Source organism: Cololabis saira, chromosome 2 (genome assembly GCF_033807715.1).
Source record: "Cololabis saira isolate AMF1-May2022 chromosome 2, fColSai1.1, whole genome shotgun sequence".
NCBI lineage: Eukaryota > Metazoa > Chordata > Actinopteri > Beloniformes > Belonidae > Cololabis > Cololabis saira.
Window position 1 is genome coordinate 56,458,990 of NC_084588.1, and position 17,863 is coordinate 56,476,852.

The window sequence follows — 17,863 nt, forward strand, 5'->3', positions numbered from 1 at the left end:
CACCCAGCAAACACAAACATTACCGGTTAAATGCTATGTCAGCATATTCCCATAAACTCATCTTTTCGTGCTGTGTACTGATTCCTGCTTAGGGCCCCCTGGGAGCCAGGATCGGCACTGTTTAAGACTAAAGCATAAATCCTGTTTTTCAAGTGAACATTGCTATGCTGCCGAAGTCAAGCTCTCTGACACAGTCCTGTGGAATTTCTCACTATCAGGCGGTGGAGCAGGTTGAGCGTCAGGGTCATATTTTGTCTCATTGTTTTAAGCCTGCTGGAACTATAAGATAGGGCGTCTCTAAACATCTTCAGCTCACTCAGGACTTACTGCTCCTCTGATCAGCTGCACTGTGTGACTCCATTCATGAATGTTTTCTTTTATTAAAACTCCAGAAAGACAGCTGACGTGTCCTGACATTCTTTTTTGAACACTTTATTTAACAAACAACAATTTTGCCACCACACTAGTTATTTACTTATGATGATTAAGTTTCCACATATACTGACAATAATTAACAGACATTTAGAATAGTTTCATACTTTTTTTATATTTTGTAAAAATTGTCGAGCGTGTGTATGTTTGCTGCTGCACAAGGGGCATCAATAAAGTTTATTCTATTCTATTAGAAATCAGTTAGTGATTTTATTTAACATTATGACAAATCAAATACGAGTAAAAATGTTTATTTTAAACACAAGTGATAAAGGCTGTTTACAGTCATCATTATTTACTCTTGAACGTTTTCTTTGATATTTCTCCAAAATACTGTAAAGTCCACTTTATAATAATGTACTTCACCAAAGTAGTTGTTGTACTTTGAAAGCTCAAAAAAAGAAAAGAAAAAAGAAAGCATATGCAATTATGCCAAAAAGTAAGTACAGTCTTGATCAAAATGCTTTACACTCTAGAATGGACAATAATAACAACAGAAAGAGAAAAAAAATCAGATCCTTAGAAGTCTTACAATGCTTTAAATATAATTTAAATCATCAAAATTAAAAAAAAAAAAATGATCATGACACCAGACATCAGATATACAGTTTCACATCTGTGTTTTTTTTAAAGTTCACTGATTGTTGTCTCAATATATATATTTTCTAAACTGAATCAGAAAAGTATTAAACTTATTTTATAATGTAAGATTTGTATTAAAACTAAAATTTCATTTCAGATGTAACTGAGTAAATATCATGTTTACTTTTAAAACCACTGCTGCTCCCAAAGTGATTAAAAAGAAGAATAAACTCAATCACATGACAATGTTTTTAGCAAAAAAAGTAAAAATAAAAATATAACTTGTCTTTCAATATTTACAAACTAAAGAAAATCTTAACTTTGATTTGGTAAATATAAATTTTTAAGAAATTATTTAATGACAAGAAATAGTTGCACAAAAAAGTAAATCAGATGACTTTATTGTTATAAGCAAATGTAGATAAAAGTAAACCACATTCATCAGTTTTCTCATATCACCATTTTAAACCTTTTTGATTTCCTAACTATATGTTGCCAAACCTTGAAGTTGTTAATAAAGAAGCTTTAAGAACATTAAAAAGACACGACATCCAGACTTGAAGGTTCACTTTCTCCATCAAAGAGACTGAGGTTGAATATAATCAGTCTCAGCTGATGTTAAATGAGTTTTTTAGGCTTGTTTCTGCCTTTTGTTTTGTAATTTTCTTCCAAGATCCAGGAATGAAAGCTGGCTTTGCATCATATGCTTTAGCAAATTTCCTGTTGTACTTGTTCATCACATATTTCCAGAAGTCTGATGACTTAAGACTCTGATCAGGAGTGATGTGCCAGTCTGGGAAGATTTCCCTGTAAGATTTGTAAGGATGCCATTTATTGTTGGTTTCGCTGCAGCGAAAGTCTTTATTACTGATCACAGCAGATGTGCAAATGGCAGTTAGAAGTTTTTCTGAATCGTCCAACCTGTAGGTACCCAGACCTTGTGGTCGATGCAGGGAAGCAAAGTGATATGTATGTTTGCCTCCTCCTGCTTCACAGGGAACTTTACAGAACGGACACTGTTTCCCACAACCAACCACTCTGTTGAAAAGCTCAGTCTGCGGATTCACACGGAGATGTTCTAGTTTTCTCTCAAAGGTTGTGTCTTTAAACTTCTTCTTAAGAGTTTCTTCCATCTTCTCCACAGACTGAGTTAACCAAACAGCAAACTGTTCCCGGTTAGCGTTGTTCAGGATCATGAAGGCACCAAGAGCATCCTGGGAAATGACCAGTTTATCACCGAGTTCTTTGCAGATGTGTTCAACAAATGTCTTCAGGTCAGCACTCTTCTCTGATTTGGGCTTTTCCATGGCGTCCTTTAAATTTTTGATGCTAGATTTGAGATGTTCTTCCTCATATCTAGATGTTTTAGTCGTATCTGAGAAGTGCCCCTTTATTTGTTTAAGTATCCATGTTTTGACATAAGCCTCATAATTGTTAATGCAGCTCAGATAGCTGTCGAAGTCTTCCTTTGACAGCAAATCCAGCAGAACTGAACCCTGGAAGGAGGTTCGTGTGCTGAATGCTTTACTTCTCATCATTTCGTCTGTGATATTGGGACCCAGAGAACGGTAGACAAAGTCTTCAACAGCAGGTTTCAGACATTGTTCTGTGAACTCTTCAGCCTTCTTCTGGCACTGGTCTTGTTTGTGGAAAACATCTTTGAAATCTGCACAGAACTTTTCCTTGTTTTTATCCAGAAGGATCTTGGGGTCATTTGCTTGTATGAAGTCTTCTTGCATTGTCTGAAAGTTTCTGGCTGCAACTGCACAGATGTGCTGCTTTAGAGAAACTTCAAACTCAATGCCTGTCTTAACATGAGTATTGTTCAGCATCTTATCAATGATGTGAAGGATTTCCTGGATGTTAGTATTGTGGTAGTTGGTTTTTCTTTTCTTTTTGTCCGTTACAGAGTCTTGGCAAGCAGCAATGATGTTGTCAGCCACTTTTTGTCTGGCTTTCAAAAGATCTTGAAGATTCCACCAACCCTTCAATTTGTTTTTTAGTATTTCACCCCATCCTTCAGGTTTGTACATGAAAGGCTCCAACCCACACTCTTGGAGAGGTTTTTTACTCAGGAGTTCACATGCATGACTCCCTTTGTGTGAAACATTTTCTCTCAGATAGTGGCTCATGTCTGTGAAGACATCTGTGCGTTTTAGTTCAGAGAAAGACATCTTACTCAGTGTTTCACTCCACATCTTATCAAACTCTTTTTCCAACTCTTCGTCTGTCATTTTGACATTTTTATTTTGACACTCAGTAATTAATTCATTGACTGCCTTTTCTATTTCTTTTGTGTGATTCTCCTTGATTTTGTCGACTTCTTTCTGTCCCTGTTTGATATCAGCTGTTGCTCTGAGCTGATTTGTGACAGAACTTTCCAATTCTCGACGAAGGCTCTTTGCACCGTTTTTAAATTCCTCTTTGTGTCCTTCAACCAGATAGACATGTCCATCTTCCTGCTCGAAGTATTCCTCCAGATTGTCAAGGAGCTTCTTCTCCCATTCAGACAGCTCTGTGGTTGCTTCACGTTTTAACTCAGCAAGGAATTCTTCCATATCAGATATTTGAGACTTTGCAGCAACTGTACCAAAGTTCAAAATCTTCGTTTCTGCGTTGGTAACCCAGCTGTACATTGCTTTCTTGAATTCCCACTCCCATTTGTTGAACTCTGTGCAGATATTCATGTATGCGTCAGCTACAAGGCTGTTCCTGAAGCTGAAGATGAAGTTTTCGTGCTTCACAGCATTCCACAGACTGGTCATCCACTCTTTAAACTCCAACAAATCCTTAGCAGATGATACACACTCTCCCAGTTGTTGGATGATGTTCTTCTTGAGCTCGTATAAAGTCTGGCTGTATCCCACATTGACTGGTGCCATTGGTGGGTTTCCATTCCAGAGTCCAGGAACGTAGCAGTTCCCGGTGTCTGGACTGTACTCCATCACATCAGTGAAGCTTCTGTTCTCCTCTCTCTTTTCCATTTTGGCTGCTGCTTGGGTCATCTCATTTAACTGTTCCAGGAGCAGTTCCCTGCCTCGTAGGTTCTTCTCATGAGCAGAAACATCAGAAACGTTTTGATGAACAAACTGACATTTTGGTTTTTTTCCCACCTCCTTCATCCGGAGGAACGCATGAACCACGATTTGCAGAATGTCCTTCATTTCAGTTGAATTCTCCATTGCAATATTGATAATGGTGAGATCACTCAGCCCCACCACAAGCGTTGCAAGCTCATTGTCATGCTCATAGCTTTTGTCCAGCTGAGCAAGTTCTGGTGACTTTAAGCCCTCGGTGTCAATGATCACCATGAAGTCACAGCCAAACTCTCTTTTGACGTCTTCATTGACTCTGATGAGCAGCATGAAGGCTCCCCGAGTACATCGACCACTGCTGACTGCAAACTGCACTCCAAACATGGTGTTCAGGAGAGTGGACTTTCCAGTGCTCTGAACTCCAAGAACTGTAACTACCAGTATTTTGTTCTTTGGAGACACTAAGTGATTCAGCTGAGAGAGAACGTCACTCACCCATCTCAGCGGTATGTTGGATGCATCTCCATCAACAAGTTCAAGAGGAAACCCATCAAGCAGCAACCGTGCACAGAGTTTGGGCAGATGTTGAAATTGTTGACGTGATGGGTCTGTTTTTGGAAGTGAGAGGGAAGCTTCATAGATCTGACCCATTTCACGGAAGAAATGTTCAGTCCCCAGAGAGCTGTTGGAAAGTTGTCTGTCAATTCCTTTCGCCTCCTGTTTGTTTGCAGAATCTTTGCACTTTTCTTTGTACCTCTCCCTTAGTGCAGAGAGTTTTAAACGAGAGACGTCATCAAGGTTCATTCGCATCCATTTCAGGAAATAACACCTTTCTATTCCTGGTCTGGATATTGCATTGATGAAGCATGCCATTGCTGAGGACATAGCACAAGAGTTCTGCTCATTCCGGAGTTTCTCCTTCTGCTGCTTAAGTTCACTTTTGTACATTTCTATGTCCTTAGATCCAACTTTTTTTAGGCGAAATTCCTCTTTTTCTAAGTGAGTCAGATCCTTCCATATTTGGCCTTGCAGGGGAAGTTGTTCATCTTTATACAGAAGAAGGTCTTGAATTTCTTCAGTGATGCCATCTGCACTTTTCTTTCCAGCCTGGCACTCTGGAGAATCTTCATCAACCAGGATTCCCAGTTCATGAGCAATGTCAGCCATATCTGCTATTGGCATCTTCATCTGTGGGTTCTCAACTACATCACTGACTGTTTTCCTCAAACGTTTGATAAAATCTGCAATGTTTTGCTGCTTTGTCTTTAAAATAAAGTTGCTTTTAGTCAAGTTTAAAGCAGTTCCAACTTTTTTCAGTGATTCTAATTTGAAGTTCTTGCTCTCACTGTTTCCCACCAAGAAGATTTGCGCTTTATTTTTCTGGTTAGTAAGAATTTTGCACTCAGAGTCCAAATGGTCAAAGAACACAAAAACGGCTGCAGATGTCTGACACAGAAAGGAGTATTGTGTTTCAAATGAAGCAATGTCCCCATGAAGATTAGCAACAGCCATTGGTTGATTGAAAAGATCGATGTCTGTGTTCCCACCAGGAAGGTACCAGGTGATTTCTGTCAGTCCGTTGGATATTCTTTTTGGACTGTCACCTCCCTCCATGTTGCGGTGAACAAAGGTGTCGTGGTACTGCTGAGAATTACTGAGAAGCTTGTTGAGGATCTTTGACTTTGACAAGGAGCAGTTACCCAGTCTCACAAAAGAGATCATTGGAACTTGAGAATCAACTATTCTCTCTTCAATGAAACCCTTGGATTGTGAAAGAGCTCGAGGTCTGTACTTCTTAACAATGTCTCTCATGGCCCACAGCATGAGCTTACACTGTTTTGTATCACAGCTGGGAAGCAGCAGAGGCACAGCGAACTGACATATCGACATTTTTAGAGCCATTTCTTGTTGTACCAAAGCATCTGAACACAGAAAGAGAGCAGTGATTATGTCAAGGGGGTTTTCTGTGTCACCTGTGTTTGGACTGTCAAGTAGATCAAGCAAATCTAACTCAGTCCCTGATGAATCATCACAGTTCAACTCACAAGCTGATGAACATTTCATATTCCTAGCTGTCACATTAACCATCATCAGTTTCTTTAGAAAAGACCATGGAAGATCTGATTTACTCTTGACAGGAACATCAGTGATGGTCTTCTCATCAATCTCCAGGATCTTGCTGAGTGTTAGTTTCTCTCTGTAGTACGGAGTCAACCCCAGATCCTCCAACAGGCTCTCCAGGTCGGTCTCTGCGGAGATACAGAAAATATTTATAAAAATAACTGCCTCATGCCCTTAAACTGCCGCAGTTACAAGAGGAGCTTAGTGTTTAAAATCAAGCAGCTACCCCATAAATATTAAACACAACTGTTGATTATCTGAACCCATGAACCAAGTTCAACCAGACATTGGTTGCTTGAACCCTTTGATGCATGAATTATGAAAGCCTAGGTCAAGATTTTTTTATTAAGTGTTTTTATTCTTCTCAGAACATGAAAAACAAAATCCATCCATCCATCTATTATCTATACCTGCTTTATCATTTGCAGGGTCACAGGGGTCTGCTGGAGCCTATCCCAGCTATTTTCATTTTTTTTTTTTTCAAACATATGATTTTTTCATGGAGTTACAGAGATGTCCACTCCAGTGGACTACATGCACCTGAGCACTCAACATAAAACCATGAGAACTTAATGTAAAAATGAATTAATTTGTGTTTTATGGTAAATATATGAACTTTTTATGCTTTGAAAATCATAAAGCAAACACATTTTTGGATAAACACTGTAGGCACAATGTTAAGGCCTGAATAGGAAAAAAATATGAAAGAATGACAATCATAACTGTCACTCATAATCTTACACCTGAATGTGTCAAACCATCTCCAACAAGAGAAACATTGTGAATCTCCACAGTTCTAAAATGCAGGACTGGTATTACCATACCCTTATGTTATTTTCCTGAACAAGAACTGACATTTTAGTCTCTGCATCTCTGAACACTTCAATGTTCATCGCACCTTGGCCATATGAAAGTTTGCAAAGCATCCAGGGCACAGTGGCACACATGTATTTTGTCTTCCGCATGCATGCAGCATCATGGCATCTGTTTGCATTTTTCAGCTCGGTGAGTTCAAGCCAGTGATTTCCTGTGCCAAACCTGACCTCCCTGGCTACTTTGGTCCCACTGGGTCTTCCTCTTTTCCTTTGCTGGAGGTTGCCACTATTTATCAGTGCACGAGCTACAGAAGCTTTGAAGTGGAGGAGTCTCATCTTCTCCAATCCAGACATCGTGTTGAGGCGCCAGGCATTTACAATGGTCACATCCAAAAAATGAAAAAACACTCGGATGTACCATCGCTTGTTTCTTCGTCTGTGGGGGTACATTGCCACACATTGGTCAACTAGATCAACCCCACTCATGTGTTGATTGTAATGGGCCACAGAGAAGGGTTTTTGGACCCTGACCATCGTTTTTTCCTTCTTGACCCATCTGTTGGCAACATCTTCAGGGGACTGGCCAGCACAGGACAAGACCATGTGGATGACTGAACTGTCGAGCCAGCGTGTGACAGTGATGTTTGCATTATTGCTGACAACAGAACAACTGCCCATTTGTTTCAGTTCCTTTTCACTCTTGAGTTTCTGATTTGCTCCCTGCAGCCTGTTTGCTCTGCATGTACCTGTTCCATAGATGCCTTGGTCTTTCAAGGCCTCCATGAGTCGAATGCTGCAGAAGAAGTTATCAAAAAGCACCTTGTGATTTTTGCGTTTTATGTCCTCACAAAGACGCATCACCACATCTCCAGCCATTCCCAATCAACTGATGCGACCACTACTTGCAGCGCCCTGGTACACTTCAAATCTGTTCATATAGCCTGAGGTTCCTGCCTTCACCCACACTTCACCCCCCAGGGTTTGGGCTTTTTTGGTATGTACTGTTTAATGGACAGAAGGCCTTTGAAAGGAATCATCTGCTCATCAACAGACTGAAATTCCTCTGGGTCTGCTGCTGCCTTGAATGTTGTGCACTTAGCACTGGTCTTACTTTGAAGAGCCTATCAGTACTTCCTGTCTGGTAAGTAAAGTTATCCACAAAGTGCAGGTAACACAGGATTTGCTCATATCATACTGTTGATCCCTAAAAAAATCAGCATTTCTTCGCCTGTCACTGCCAGATTTTCTTTCCCTTTCTGGAGAGCATATAAGTTGTTGTTGTGCACTATATCATCATGAGATCTGCTGGAAACAGATAGCTAAAGAAATCTATGGGGTCTCTTCCCTCCACATTCAATTTCCACTTTCCTAGAAAAGGAGGCAAGTCTCCATCAAAGTTGTTGTCTTGGACTTTCCAGATATCTGTGCGGGCTTGAGTACAGCCAGGTACCATGTGCCCATCTCTGCTGACCTCCCTCTGCATCCTGGCCCTCATCCTCTTGATCCTCACTTTCTGCATCCTGACTGTCTGCATCATCATCATTATCCTCAGCTCCTATGTCTCCATTGTTCTCCAGCCACTCGCAGCCACTCATCATCAATGAAGTCATCATCAGTGGACTTGTGAGGTTAATCAACCTTTAAACTTGTTTCGTCCTTATGAAACTGTCACATGCTTGGCTAACAGATGTCACAGCAGCCACTTCCTGATCTACTCAGGGTTTTGGACTGTCTGGTGACATCTGTCTACTGTAATGTGATTGACTCAATCACACGTTATCACTTCCCTCCCATTGTCTACCGTTCACTGTTCATTGTCCTTATATGGTAATTTCCTGTCAAGTTTCTTAATAAAAGCATCATGCAGAGGGGAAGCATTTGGGAAGCATTTGCTGTCAGGGGCTCTGCCCCTGTAGCGTTGCTCTCCCCCTCCTGCAGAGGTGCGTTAAAACCATTCCAAGGTAGTCTCTGTGTCTTTCCTCGTTATGAATTTATGTAATGTTGATTTAGACCTAACAGACTCATCATCATTGGGGCTGGATGGAATTTCGTTTAAAATATATTTATTGGGAAACCACAAATTTAACAGAGGAATTAACAATCAACAGTTATGTTTCCTTTTTTTAACAGAAGGTGAGAAAAGTAATCCCTGACAGAAAGGGACAGATGACAAAAAATGAATAGCAAGTAAACAAGCAAAGCCCTGCATCAACAAAGCAGATTAAACAAAAATGGACAGGACCAAAAAAAACAAAACAAAACAAAACAAAAAAGGCAACAGTGCGTACCCCTCTATGTATAGGTTACCAACAATACAAATCCCCAATCGTTTCCAGGTGGAAAAGGCCTCGTCCAAAGCTGATGGTGTGAAAGAGGGGTTTGCAGTTATAGGCAACAGAAATGAAACTGCCTTAAAGGTATTGTGACATAATTTTTAACATGCTTTTAACACTATTAAAAGTCTTGGCCAACATCCCTCAAATGTGTCTAAAAGGGTGTAACAAGAAAAACTTCACTCTAGTACTCCATGCCTGGCTTTTTATGACTGTGTTTTTTTGTGCCGTGAAAAACGCGTCCTTTTCCCCCTTTCCTGTCAATCATTGCCCCGCTCCTCCTCCCAACCTCTTCCAACCCAACTGCTACAAACTTCTGCCGTCTCCACACACATGCGCGCACACCGAACCACAAACACCCACACACACAGCCCAGACAGGGCGACTACAGCCCGGGGATGAAGTCCGTGACCAGAGGACTGTAGCTCCCCGCAAGCCATACGCTCACAGCGGCGTCAGAGAGTTAAGCCGGGAGCGACAGGCGAAGCATGCACGGAAAAGCAGCAGGGCGAAGCAGTCCACCGCAAACAATCATAAAAATAAAGGCATGCAAGCAGCAGTGTCCCCTTATCTTAAGTCCAGTCAGTGTACGCAGGTCTTTTTAGCAGTTGTCCTCCGGTGATGAGAACAGAGGGGGCTCTAAACAGCTCCGTGTTAAGCCTGATTTATGGTTCCGCGTTAAATCGACGCAGAGCCTACGCCGTAGGGTTCAGCGTACGGTGCGCGTCGCCGCGTAACCCTACGCCGTAGGCTCTGCGTCGGTGTAACGCGGAACCATAAATCAGCCTTTATGGTGCACTGGAGAGGAGAGGAGGCAGGGAGCTGGGTAGAGGGGGCGGTGATTTAGCGGGCCGTTACATAACGGCCCGCCACCAAACCACATGCGCCGTTTTTGCATAGTTATGCGGAAAATCCCAGAAAGCACACAATACACTGAATGTTAAAAGTTTGTTGTTTTTTGGGTGTAATTGATGTCAAGACACCCAACAAAACAAAAAATCAAGAAAAATTTGTTTTTCATGTCACAATACCTTTAAGATTAAAATGATTCTTTAGTTGTTTCCAAATCTTAGTTAAAGCGTAAATTACAGGGTTATGTTTAAAACAAGATCTATTGACTGGGACATGAGATAGTACAACAGCTCTAATAGAATTAGTCAGTCTTCTCGTTCCATCTCTAGCCCGTCATAGGGTATCGGGTTGTCGTCTAACCAATATACCATAGAGCGTATTCCAGTGGCCCAGTAATACAAAATAAAATTAGGCAGTGCTAGACCCCCATTAGTTTTGTGTTTACAAAGATGATCCTTCTTTATTCTATGAGACTTGTAATTCCATACAAAGGGGAGAATGATTGAGTCCAATTTAATGAAAAAAGATTTGGCAAGGTAAATAGGTAGGTTTTGAAAAAGATAAAGTAGCTGAGGGAGAAAAATCATCTTAATAGCATTCACTCTGCCCAGCAGAGAAATGGGGAGTGTTTTCCAAAATTGTATATTGTTTTCTAATTTACTTAACAGGGTGGGAAAATTGGCCTTGTAAAGATCATTATACTTCTTGGTAACTACTATCACCAAATAAGTTAGACTGTCTGATGCTATTCTGAGAAGAAACTGTTTGAGCCAATCTTGATCTGTTACTTGTACTGGTAGTAGCTCGCTTTTGCCCCAGTTAAATTTGTACCCTGAGAAACTACCAAACAGTTGAAATGTTTTCAAAATCGAGGGAATCGTAATCCTAGGCTGCATGACAAATAACAAAATGTCGTCCGCGTACAGCAATATTTTATTCTTAGTGTATTCTGTATTGTAACCATGTATATCTTGATGCAAACGGACAGTCTCGGCCAGCGGTTCTATGGCTAGTGCGAACAGTAGAGGGCTAAGTGGTCAGCCCTGCCTCGTGCCCCTACCTAGCCGGAAAGGATCAGAAAGAGTTTTGTTAGTAAGATTTCTGGCCCGGGGGCTATTGTATAAGAGCTTAGTCCAGGACACAAATTTATCACCACAGTTGAACTTCTGCAAGACCGAAAATAAGTATACTCATTCGACCCGGTCGAAAGCTTTTTAGGCGTCCAAACTGAGAATAATAAGGTCCTTTTGGGGAAGCCTGGGAGAATGCATGATATTTAAAAGACGTCTGAAGTTATGGAAATAATTTCTTTGTGGGATAAACCCAGTTTGGTCAGGGTGAATCAGCTTGCACATGAATACGTTAAGTCTTCTGGCCAATGTCTTGGCTAGAATTTTTTGATCCGAGTTTAATAACGAGATTGGCCTATAAGAACCCACTTCTTCCAAATCTTTCCCTTTTTTGGGAAGGATGGGGGGTTGTGGCTTCGGTCAGCGTCTGGGGCAGTATTCCATCCCCATACGATTGGATGTACATTTGGCGCAGATAAGGAACCAGCAATCCCCCAAACCTCTCATAAATCTCATTGCTGAGTCCATCAGGGCCGGGGCTTTTACTGTTTTTCATTGAACCAATGGTTGCTAATAGCTCTTTACATGTAATGTCTGCTCCTAAGGTATCGCGGTCCGCTTGACTCAGTGACGGGAGATTACATTTATCCAGAAATTTCTGCATTGTTTCTCCCACAGAGTTAACCTCAGAAGTGTATAGCGTTTCATAAAACTGTCTAAATCTGTCATTAATATCCTTGGGAGATGTGAGGACATTTCCATAACCAGACTTAATTTTGTGGATAGTCCTGTCGTTCTCAAGTTTTCGTAGTTGTCTCGCCAGTAATTTGTGTGACTTATCGCCGAATTCAAAATATCGCTGTTTTGTAAAAATAAAGGCTCTGCAAATCCTATCTGATAGTATCTTGTTAAGTTTAAATTTAAGAGTTGATATTTTAGTATGTTTTTCTAATGAGGGGCGCAGAGCATTCTCCATATCGAGTTTACGGATTTCCTCAAGTTCTAGTTGTTTTGCCTTACTATAGTCAGGGGGCAAACCCTAAGATTGATAACTATGCTCACACTTCTGGGTAAAGTTTGACAACCTTATTTCTTTGTTAGAAGGAACCCCTAGGAGGAATAATAGGGGTGTTGTCATCTTGGATTTTTTTGCTGGTGACCACTGGAGGCGCTGAAACATTCAAATACTCAATTCATGCATATGGTCACAATAATGGTCAAAATGTACAGTTTATATGCAAAAGCTTCAATGTTCAAGATTTTATATTTAGGGAAATGGATAAAACATTAATTGAATTTTTTTTTTAACTGTATTGCTATATTTTGTCAAATATTGGTTAAAAAATATGACTTTTTTATAGGCATTTTCAACACACACATAATAAGTATCTTTTTTTTTTGCATTCTAACTAGTAATGGGATGTTATGCTAATTTAAGCAGCTAGGTAGCTAGGCAAGCTAGCAAGGCAAGCTGGCTAGAGCTCTGCACCATGCTTTTTAGGGCTTCACTTTCTGGCTTGACTGAACAGAATGATGCCAATGATTAATTATCCAGCGCATAACTATGATACACTTTGGACAGTATTAAAAAACTGCCATAACATGACCAACAACCTAGGCCAAAAGTATACAGTCATAACATTTGATGAGCATCTTTATTGTAAAGCAAAGATGCTTCAGTGGCACCATCAAAAGGAGTGTGAGAACATGGTGAACATGATGGCTTTCATGTGCAAATTAACTTTGCAAAGGTCATTGGCCATCATGTTGCCGATTCAGGGCTTAGAGACATCCTTGAGGAAAGCGGTGTGTTTGGGAAGAACACAGCAGATAATGTCATGATGGGAAAGGGATGGAACCGCATAGCTGCAGCATGCTATGAGGAGCTTTTTCTGGAAGTGGGTAAGGTTCAGAATCTCATTGCAGAGTTTGACAAGGCCAACCTTCATCTTCTGGAGACAATACATGGAGCTCGTTTCTATTCTCCTGGCATTCACACGGGCACTTAGGTGTGGAGATTGGAAGCTGTACATGTCAGCATTCAAGAGCATGATGCCCTGGTTCGCTGCTTATGATCACACTCATTACACAAGATGGGGTACTGTATTCATTGCAGACATGGAACATCTGGCACACACAGCACCAGAGGTCTACCAGGGATTTCTAGATGGTGATTTTGTTGCCAAAGAAACCAAGCATAGCTTCAATGGGGTGCCTTTTGACCTTCGCCTTGAACACATCAACAAAACAGGAAAAGTTGCTGGAGGACTGGTGGGCATCACAAGAAATGAGAGTGCGAGAAATCGCTGGTCCATCACCTACAATGAACGTGCTTCCCTGGCAGAGGATACAAGATCACTCTTTGGACTGATACATGAGGATGAGGATGGTGAAGATACACATAAAGACTGTCTTCCATCAAGAGTCAAACGGGATCATGATGATGTCAATAAACTTGTTGACCAGTTCGAGAGATATCATGTCTTTCATTAACCAGCGAGTTGACATGCTCTCCCCTCTCTCAAACAAGGAGACCAGCTACTGGACCCACATATATTAAGATGTTTTCTGTTGTTTAGTGTGAATAAACACATTTTCTATGAAATTCTGTGTCAAAAACGTCTATAAAAAAGTGATATTTTGTATCCACTCACACTTTTGATGGTGCCACTGAAGCATCTTTGCTTTACAATAAAGCTGCTCATCAAATGTTATGACTGTGTACTTTTGGCCTAGGTTGTTGGTCATGTTATGGCAGTTTTTCAATACTGTCCAAAGTGTATCATAGTCAGGCGCTGGAGAATTAATCATTGGCATCATTCTGTTCAGTCAAGCCAGAAAGTGAAGCCCTAAAAAGCATGGTGCAGAGCTCTAGCCAGCTTGCCTTGCTAGCTTGCCTAGCTACCTACCTGCTTCAATTAGCATAACATCCCATTACTAGTTAGAATGCAAAAAAAAAAGATGCTTATTATGTGTGTGTTCAAAACGCCTATAAAAAAGTCATATTTTTTAACCAATATTGGACAAAATATAGCAATACAATTAAAAAAAATGTTTTTCAATTGATGTTTTATCCATTTCCCTAAATATAAAATGTTGAACATTGAGGATTTTGCATATAAACTGTACATTTTGACCATTATTGACCATATGCATGAATGGAGTATTTGAATGTTACAGCGCCTCCAGTGGTCACCAGCGAAACAATCCAAGATGAAACAGCCCTATTATTCCTCCTAGGGGTTCCTTCTAACAAAGAAATAAGGTTGTCAAACTTTACCCAGAAGCGTGAGCAGAGTTATCAATCTTAGGGTTTGACCCCTGACTATAACCGAAAAACCCAAATTGTTGTTATCAAACCATCAGTTGAGGCTGTGTTCAGCCGTTTTTTGTAAAATGTTACATGTCATACAAGTTCTTTGCAGCTCAGTTTTGTTATTTTTTTCTTTATTCACTTGGACAGTTTGATCCTTTATTAATGGAGTTATGTGGGTTTTCATAAGCTGATAAAATTTAAAAAGATTTATGTTAGAGCAACAAACAAACACATGTTTTCTATGCAACTGTAATTGTCACTTGAATAAGTTATAATAAATAATGAGTTATTTAACATTAAGGAGTAGTTACATTTATTTTACATTATATTCGATTACATTTAGTTACATTTGTAAGTTACATCTGGCCCTTTGAGGACAGCCAATATGCTGATGTGAAAATGAGTTTGACACCCCTGCACTACATTAACAAGGAAATAGATATTGTACTGTGCGCATATTTAAATTGTGTTGAATTTTATGCTCCTTTATATAGGTTACCAATTTGTTTTTAAACATCCGTAGGATGATCATTCCCAAACTTATAATACCGGTACGTAACATTTTGATCTGACTAGGAATTTTGTAAATTGAAATGTTAAATAAAGTTTATAAAAAAACAAAACACAAATGTTTTTATCTGACGTGTTTCCGGTCTCTGCTACGTGCTGTCCCATTCCTATTTATACCACCCTCTCACACTTGATCACGTGACGCTGACGTCACTGAAGTCTGTGAGGGTTCAGGGCTGGAGGGTTTAGGGTGGAGATTGGAATTCAGCAATTGTCTCACAAACATTTTCCACTTCCCTTTGTCAACTGGCACCACACCAACAATTACCATGGGTGTGGCCAAGCTGTCACTCAGTGGCCAAACTGCCAAAACAAATCATTAAACTAGAACCAAAAATATGGGAAGTGGTGAGATCATAAATATTCCTTTAACAAAAACATAAATGCTGTTTTGGCTCCTACAATAATGGCACATTTTCATTTGTAAAAACAAGTTTTAGTTCATAAACCATGCTCCTTTCTTTCCTCTTAAAAAAATTAAGCAATTTATTTCCTCATGTACATTTTCGTAAAAAAATTAAAGCTACTTCCGGTATAAAATCAAATGAATTAAATTTGTTTTTCTTACTTGTTTCGACCGTTGTTGAAGCCGGAGTTCTGGTTGTTCTGGTTCTTTGTTTTACAGAAACGGCATCTGACAGAAAACAAGTATCTGTGATGAAGCTACAGCAGGATTTTAGTTGCAAAGCTTTCTTGAATTTCTTCTTCTTGCACTTACTGTCTGATTGCTGTGAGAATCTAGATTCTTCTTCCTCCGTGGCATCTTGTGCATCCATGACCTCCTTCATAATTGAGAAAAGTGTTTAACTCAACTGAAATGAATGCATTCCAACGGCACATTTTTCTGTGTCCTTTTGTTGTTTTTGTCATTACATAATTATAAATAATAATGTCTATAAAACCTTTGTAAGATAAGAGAAAACTGTGTGATAAAAGAAAAGGAAAATACAACTGAAAAATTACCTACCTCAAGAAAAACCTTTCAATTTGAAGATGTGTCGTTGCTTCTAACTAAGGAACTAATCAAAACTTTGCAAAATACACCATCGCTATATAAGTGTAAGCCATTTACCATTTATTTACCATCTCAAGTTGCAGGTATAGCAAGGAAGAGAGGGAAAGAACTGTCCGTCCCTCCTCCTACTAATGCTTGCACAGTATCGAGCCTCTGCTTTTATAGAGAACAACAGTCACTTTCACTTTCACATCCAAGTTTTTTAATGAAGTTATATTTAATATATACTTCCAGTAGTCGACGTCCTTATCTCGGATACACACTATTAAGTTATATTTAATATATACACATATATAAAATGGTGCTGTATTTTACACAGAAAGAGTAATTGCATATGCCAGGAACACAAAAATAAAAAATTGCAGTAATATCATATCAAGTTGTGAGTAATGAAATGAAATAGAGTGTAAAAAAGGTAAAAATAAAAACAATGGTTTAGCATATGCTCTATGTGAAGATAATACAGTTGTTGAGCAGTTGGCCCAGGCTCAGCTCTGATTGGCTGCCCTTCTTGCTGTGAAGATTTTCCAGTTAATCCACCTCCAATAAAGGTTACTACAGGTGAAGATACAGGTATTGTAAGTACAGGTTTTGTAATATAAATAGATGCTTAGATGACAGAGCCATGCACTTTCATTTTTTTGGAAATGCATTTTAAAACTATTTTGAACTGTAAATAGTACCTTTTTATCTTAATACGCCTAAATTACCTCAGGAAACGTGAAATTAAATTACCCTCCACATCTGAATGAACCTAAACTGAATTTAGAATTTTTCCAGATTGCTTGGTGGAGAAAAACTTAATATATGATGAAAATCTACGAGAAAACAAAGCACACAGGCAAATGCATCACTCACTTAAGCGATTTTACTATTAAAAAACAAGAGGAGAAAACCAACTTTGAGTTGTGAACTTCACTAACAACACGCAATAATATTCAAATTTGCAAATAAATTATTATTATTCATGTTAAAGTCAAATGATAAAATACTCAAGAAGGTAAGTGAATAAAAGTAATTACATTAAAATAGGCACTAATTATCAGCCCCTGCCCCTCTGCCCAAACTATCGCTGTTCCCCCGGCTACTCCAGGCTGGCCTCCTCATCCACAGTTCCTGTATCGGATCCCCGACTGGAGACACGTGGCTCTTGCAGGGGGCCAAGCCAAAATGGGTGAATAAAAGCCGAAGCTCTGAGGCTACATTCACCCTCAACCCGAACCCGAGGCTCGGGTCTAACACCTCCATGGTACACAGTCAATGGAAAAGGGCGAGGGAGACCTAAACCGCCGCCAAGCCGCCCACATCCCACCCCCCCCGGCGAGCTCCCGCTCCGGAACAAATACAACCTCTCCAACCCTCGTGCATACTACAGAAAAGAGCAATAAGAATCAAAGCTAAAGCAGTGATGAACGGGCCCTCGCACTCACGGCCACCGCCCCCCATAAGCATATCAGAAATGACACCACCCACGACTTCCTATGTGAAACCATTCAAAAGATATAGCAGAAAAAAGGGACAACCAATCAGAAGAAGGGGCGGGGCTAATTCAGGCCAATGAAGATCAAGGACTCATTACAGAGTCCCATGACACCACCCACGACTCTTTATGTCAAACCATTCAAAAGTTATAGCAGAGAAAAGTATTCCAGGGGGCGCTGTTGAGCCGTTAGGCCACGCCCATTAATGCAAACCATGAAATATCAAATTTATCGCCAGGCC

At 40.0% G+C, this 17,863-nt stretch overlaps 1 protein-coding gene across 1 annotated transcript; it reads right to left on the reverse strand.

Moving 5' to 3' along the window:
- Nucleotides 1-460: 460 nt before the first annotated feature.
- LOC133418658 (up-regulator of cell proliferation-like) lies at nucleotides 461-16,264 on the reverse strand. Its single transcript, XM_061707477.1, has 5 exons — nucleotides 16,208-16,264; nucleotides 16,094-16,168; nucleotides 15,845-15,908; nucleotides 15,695-15,760; nucleotides 461-6,298 (listed from the first exon to the last, which is right to left on the reverse strand). Exons 3-5 carry the CDS (start codon nucleotides 15,900-15,902, stop codon nucleotides 1,623-1,625), a joined length of 4,800 nt encoding a protein of 1,599 aa, XP_061563461.1. The 5' UTR covers nucleotides 15,903-15,908; nucleotides 16,094-16,168; nucleotides 16,208-16,264; the 3' UTR covers nucleotides 461-1,622.
- Between the last annotated feature and the right edge of the window lie 1,599 nt (nucleotides 16,265-17,863).

What these genes read in the sequence shown, in the direction of transcription:
- LOC133418658 (XM_061707477.1), bottom strand. Translation starts at nt 15,902, where the DNA reads ATGGATGCACAAGATGCCACGGAGGAAGAAGAATCTAGATTCTCACAG. An exon ending in ATTCTCACAGCAATCAGACA is followed by an intron (nt 15,761 to 15,844) that starts GTAAGTGCAAGA and finishes GTTTTCTGTCAG; the next exon opens with ATGCCGTTTCTGTAAAACAA. An exon ending in TTCAACAACGGTCGAAACAA is followed by an intron (nt 6,299 to 15,694) that starts GTAAGAAAAACA and finishes GTATCTCCGCAG; the next exon opens with AGACCGACCTGGAGAGCCTG.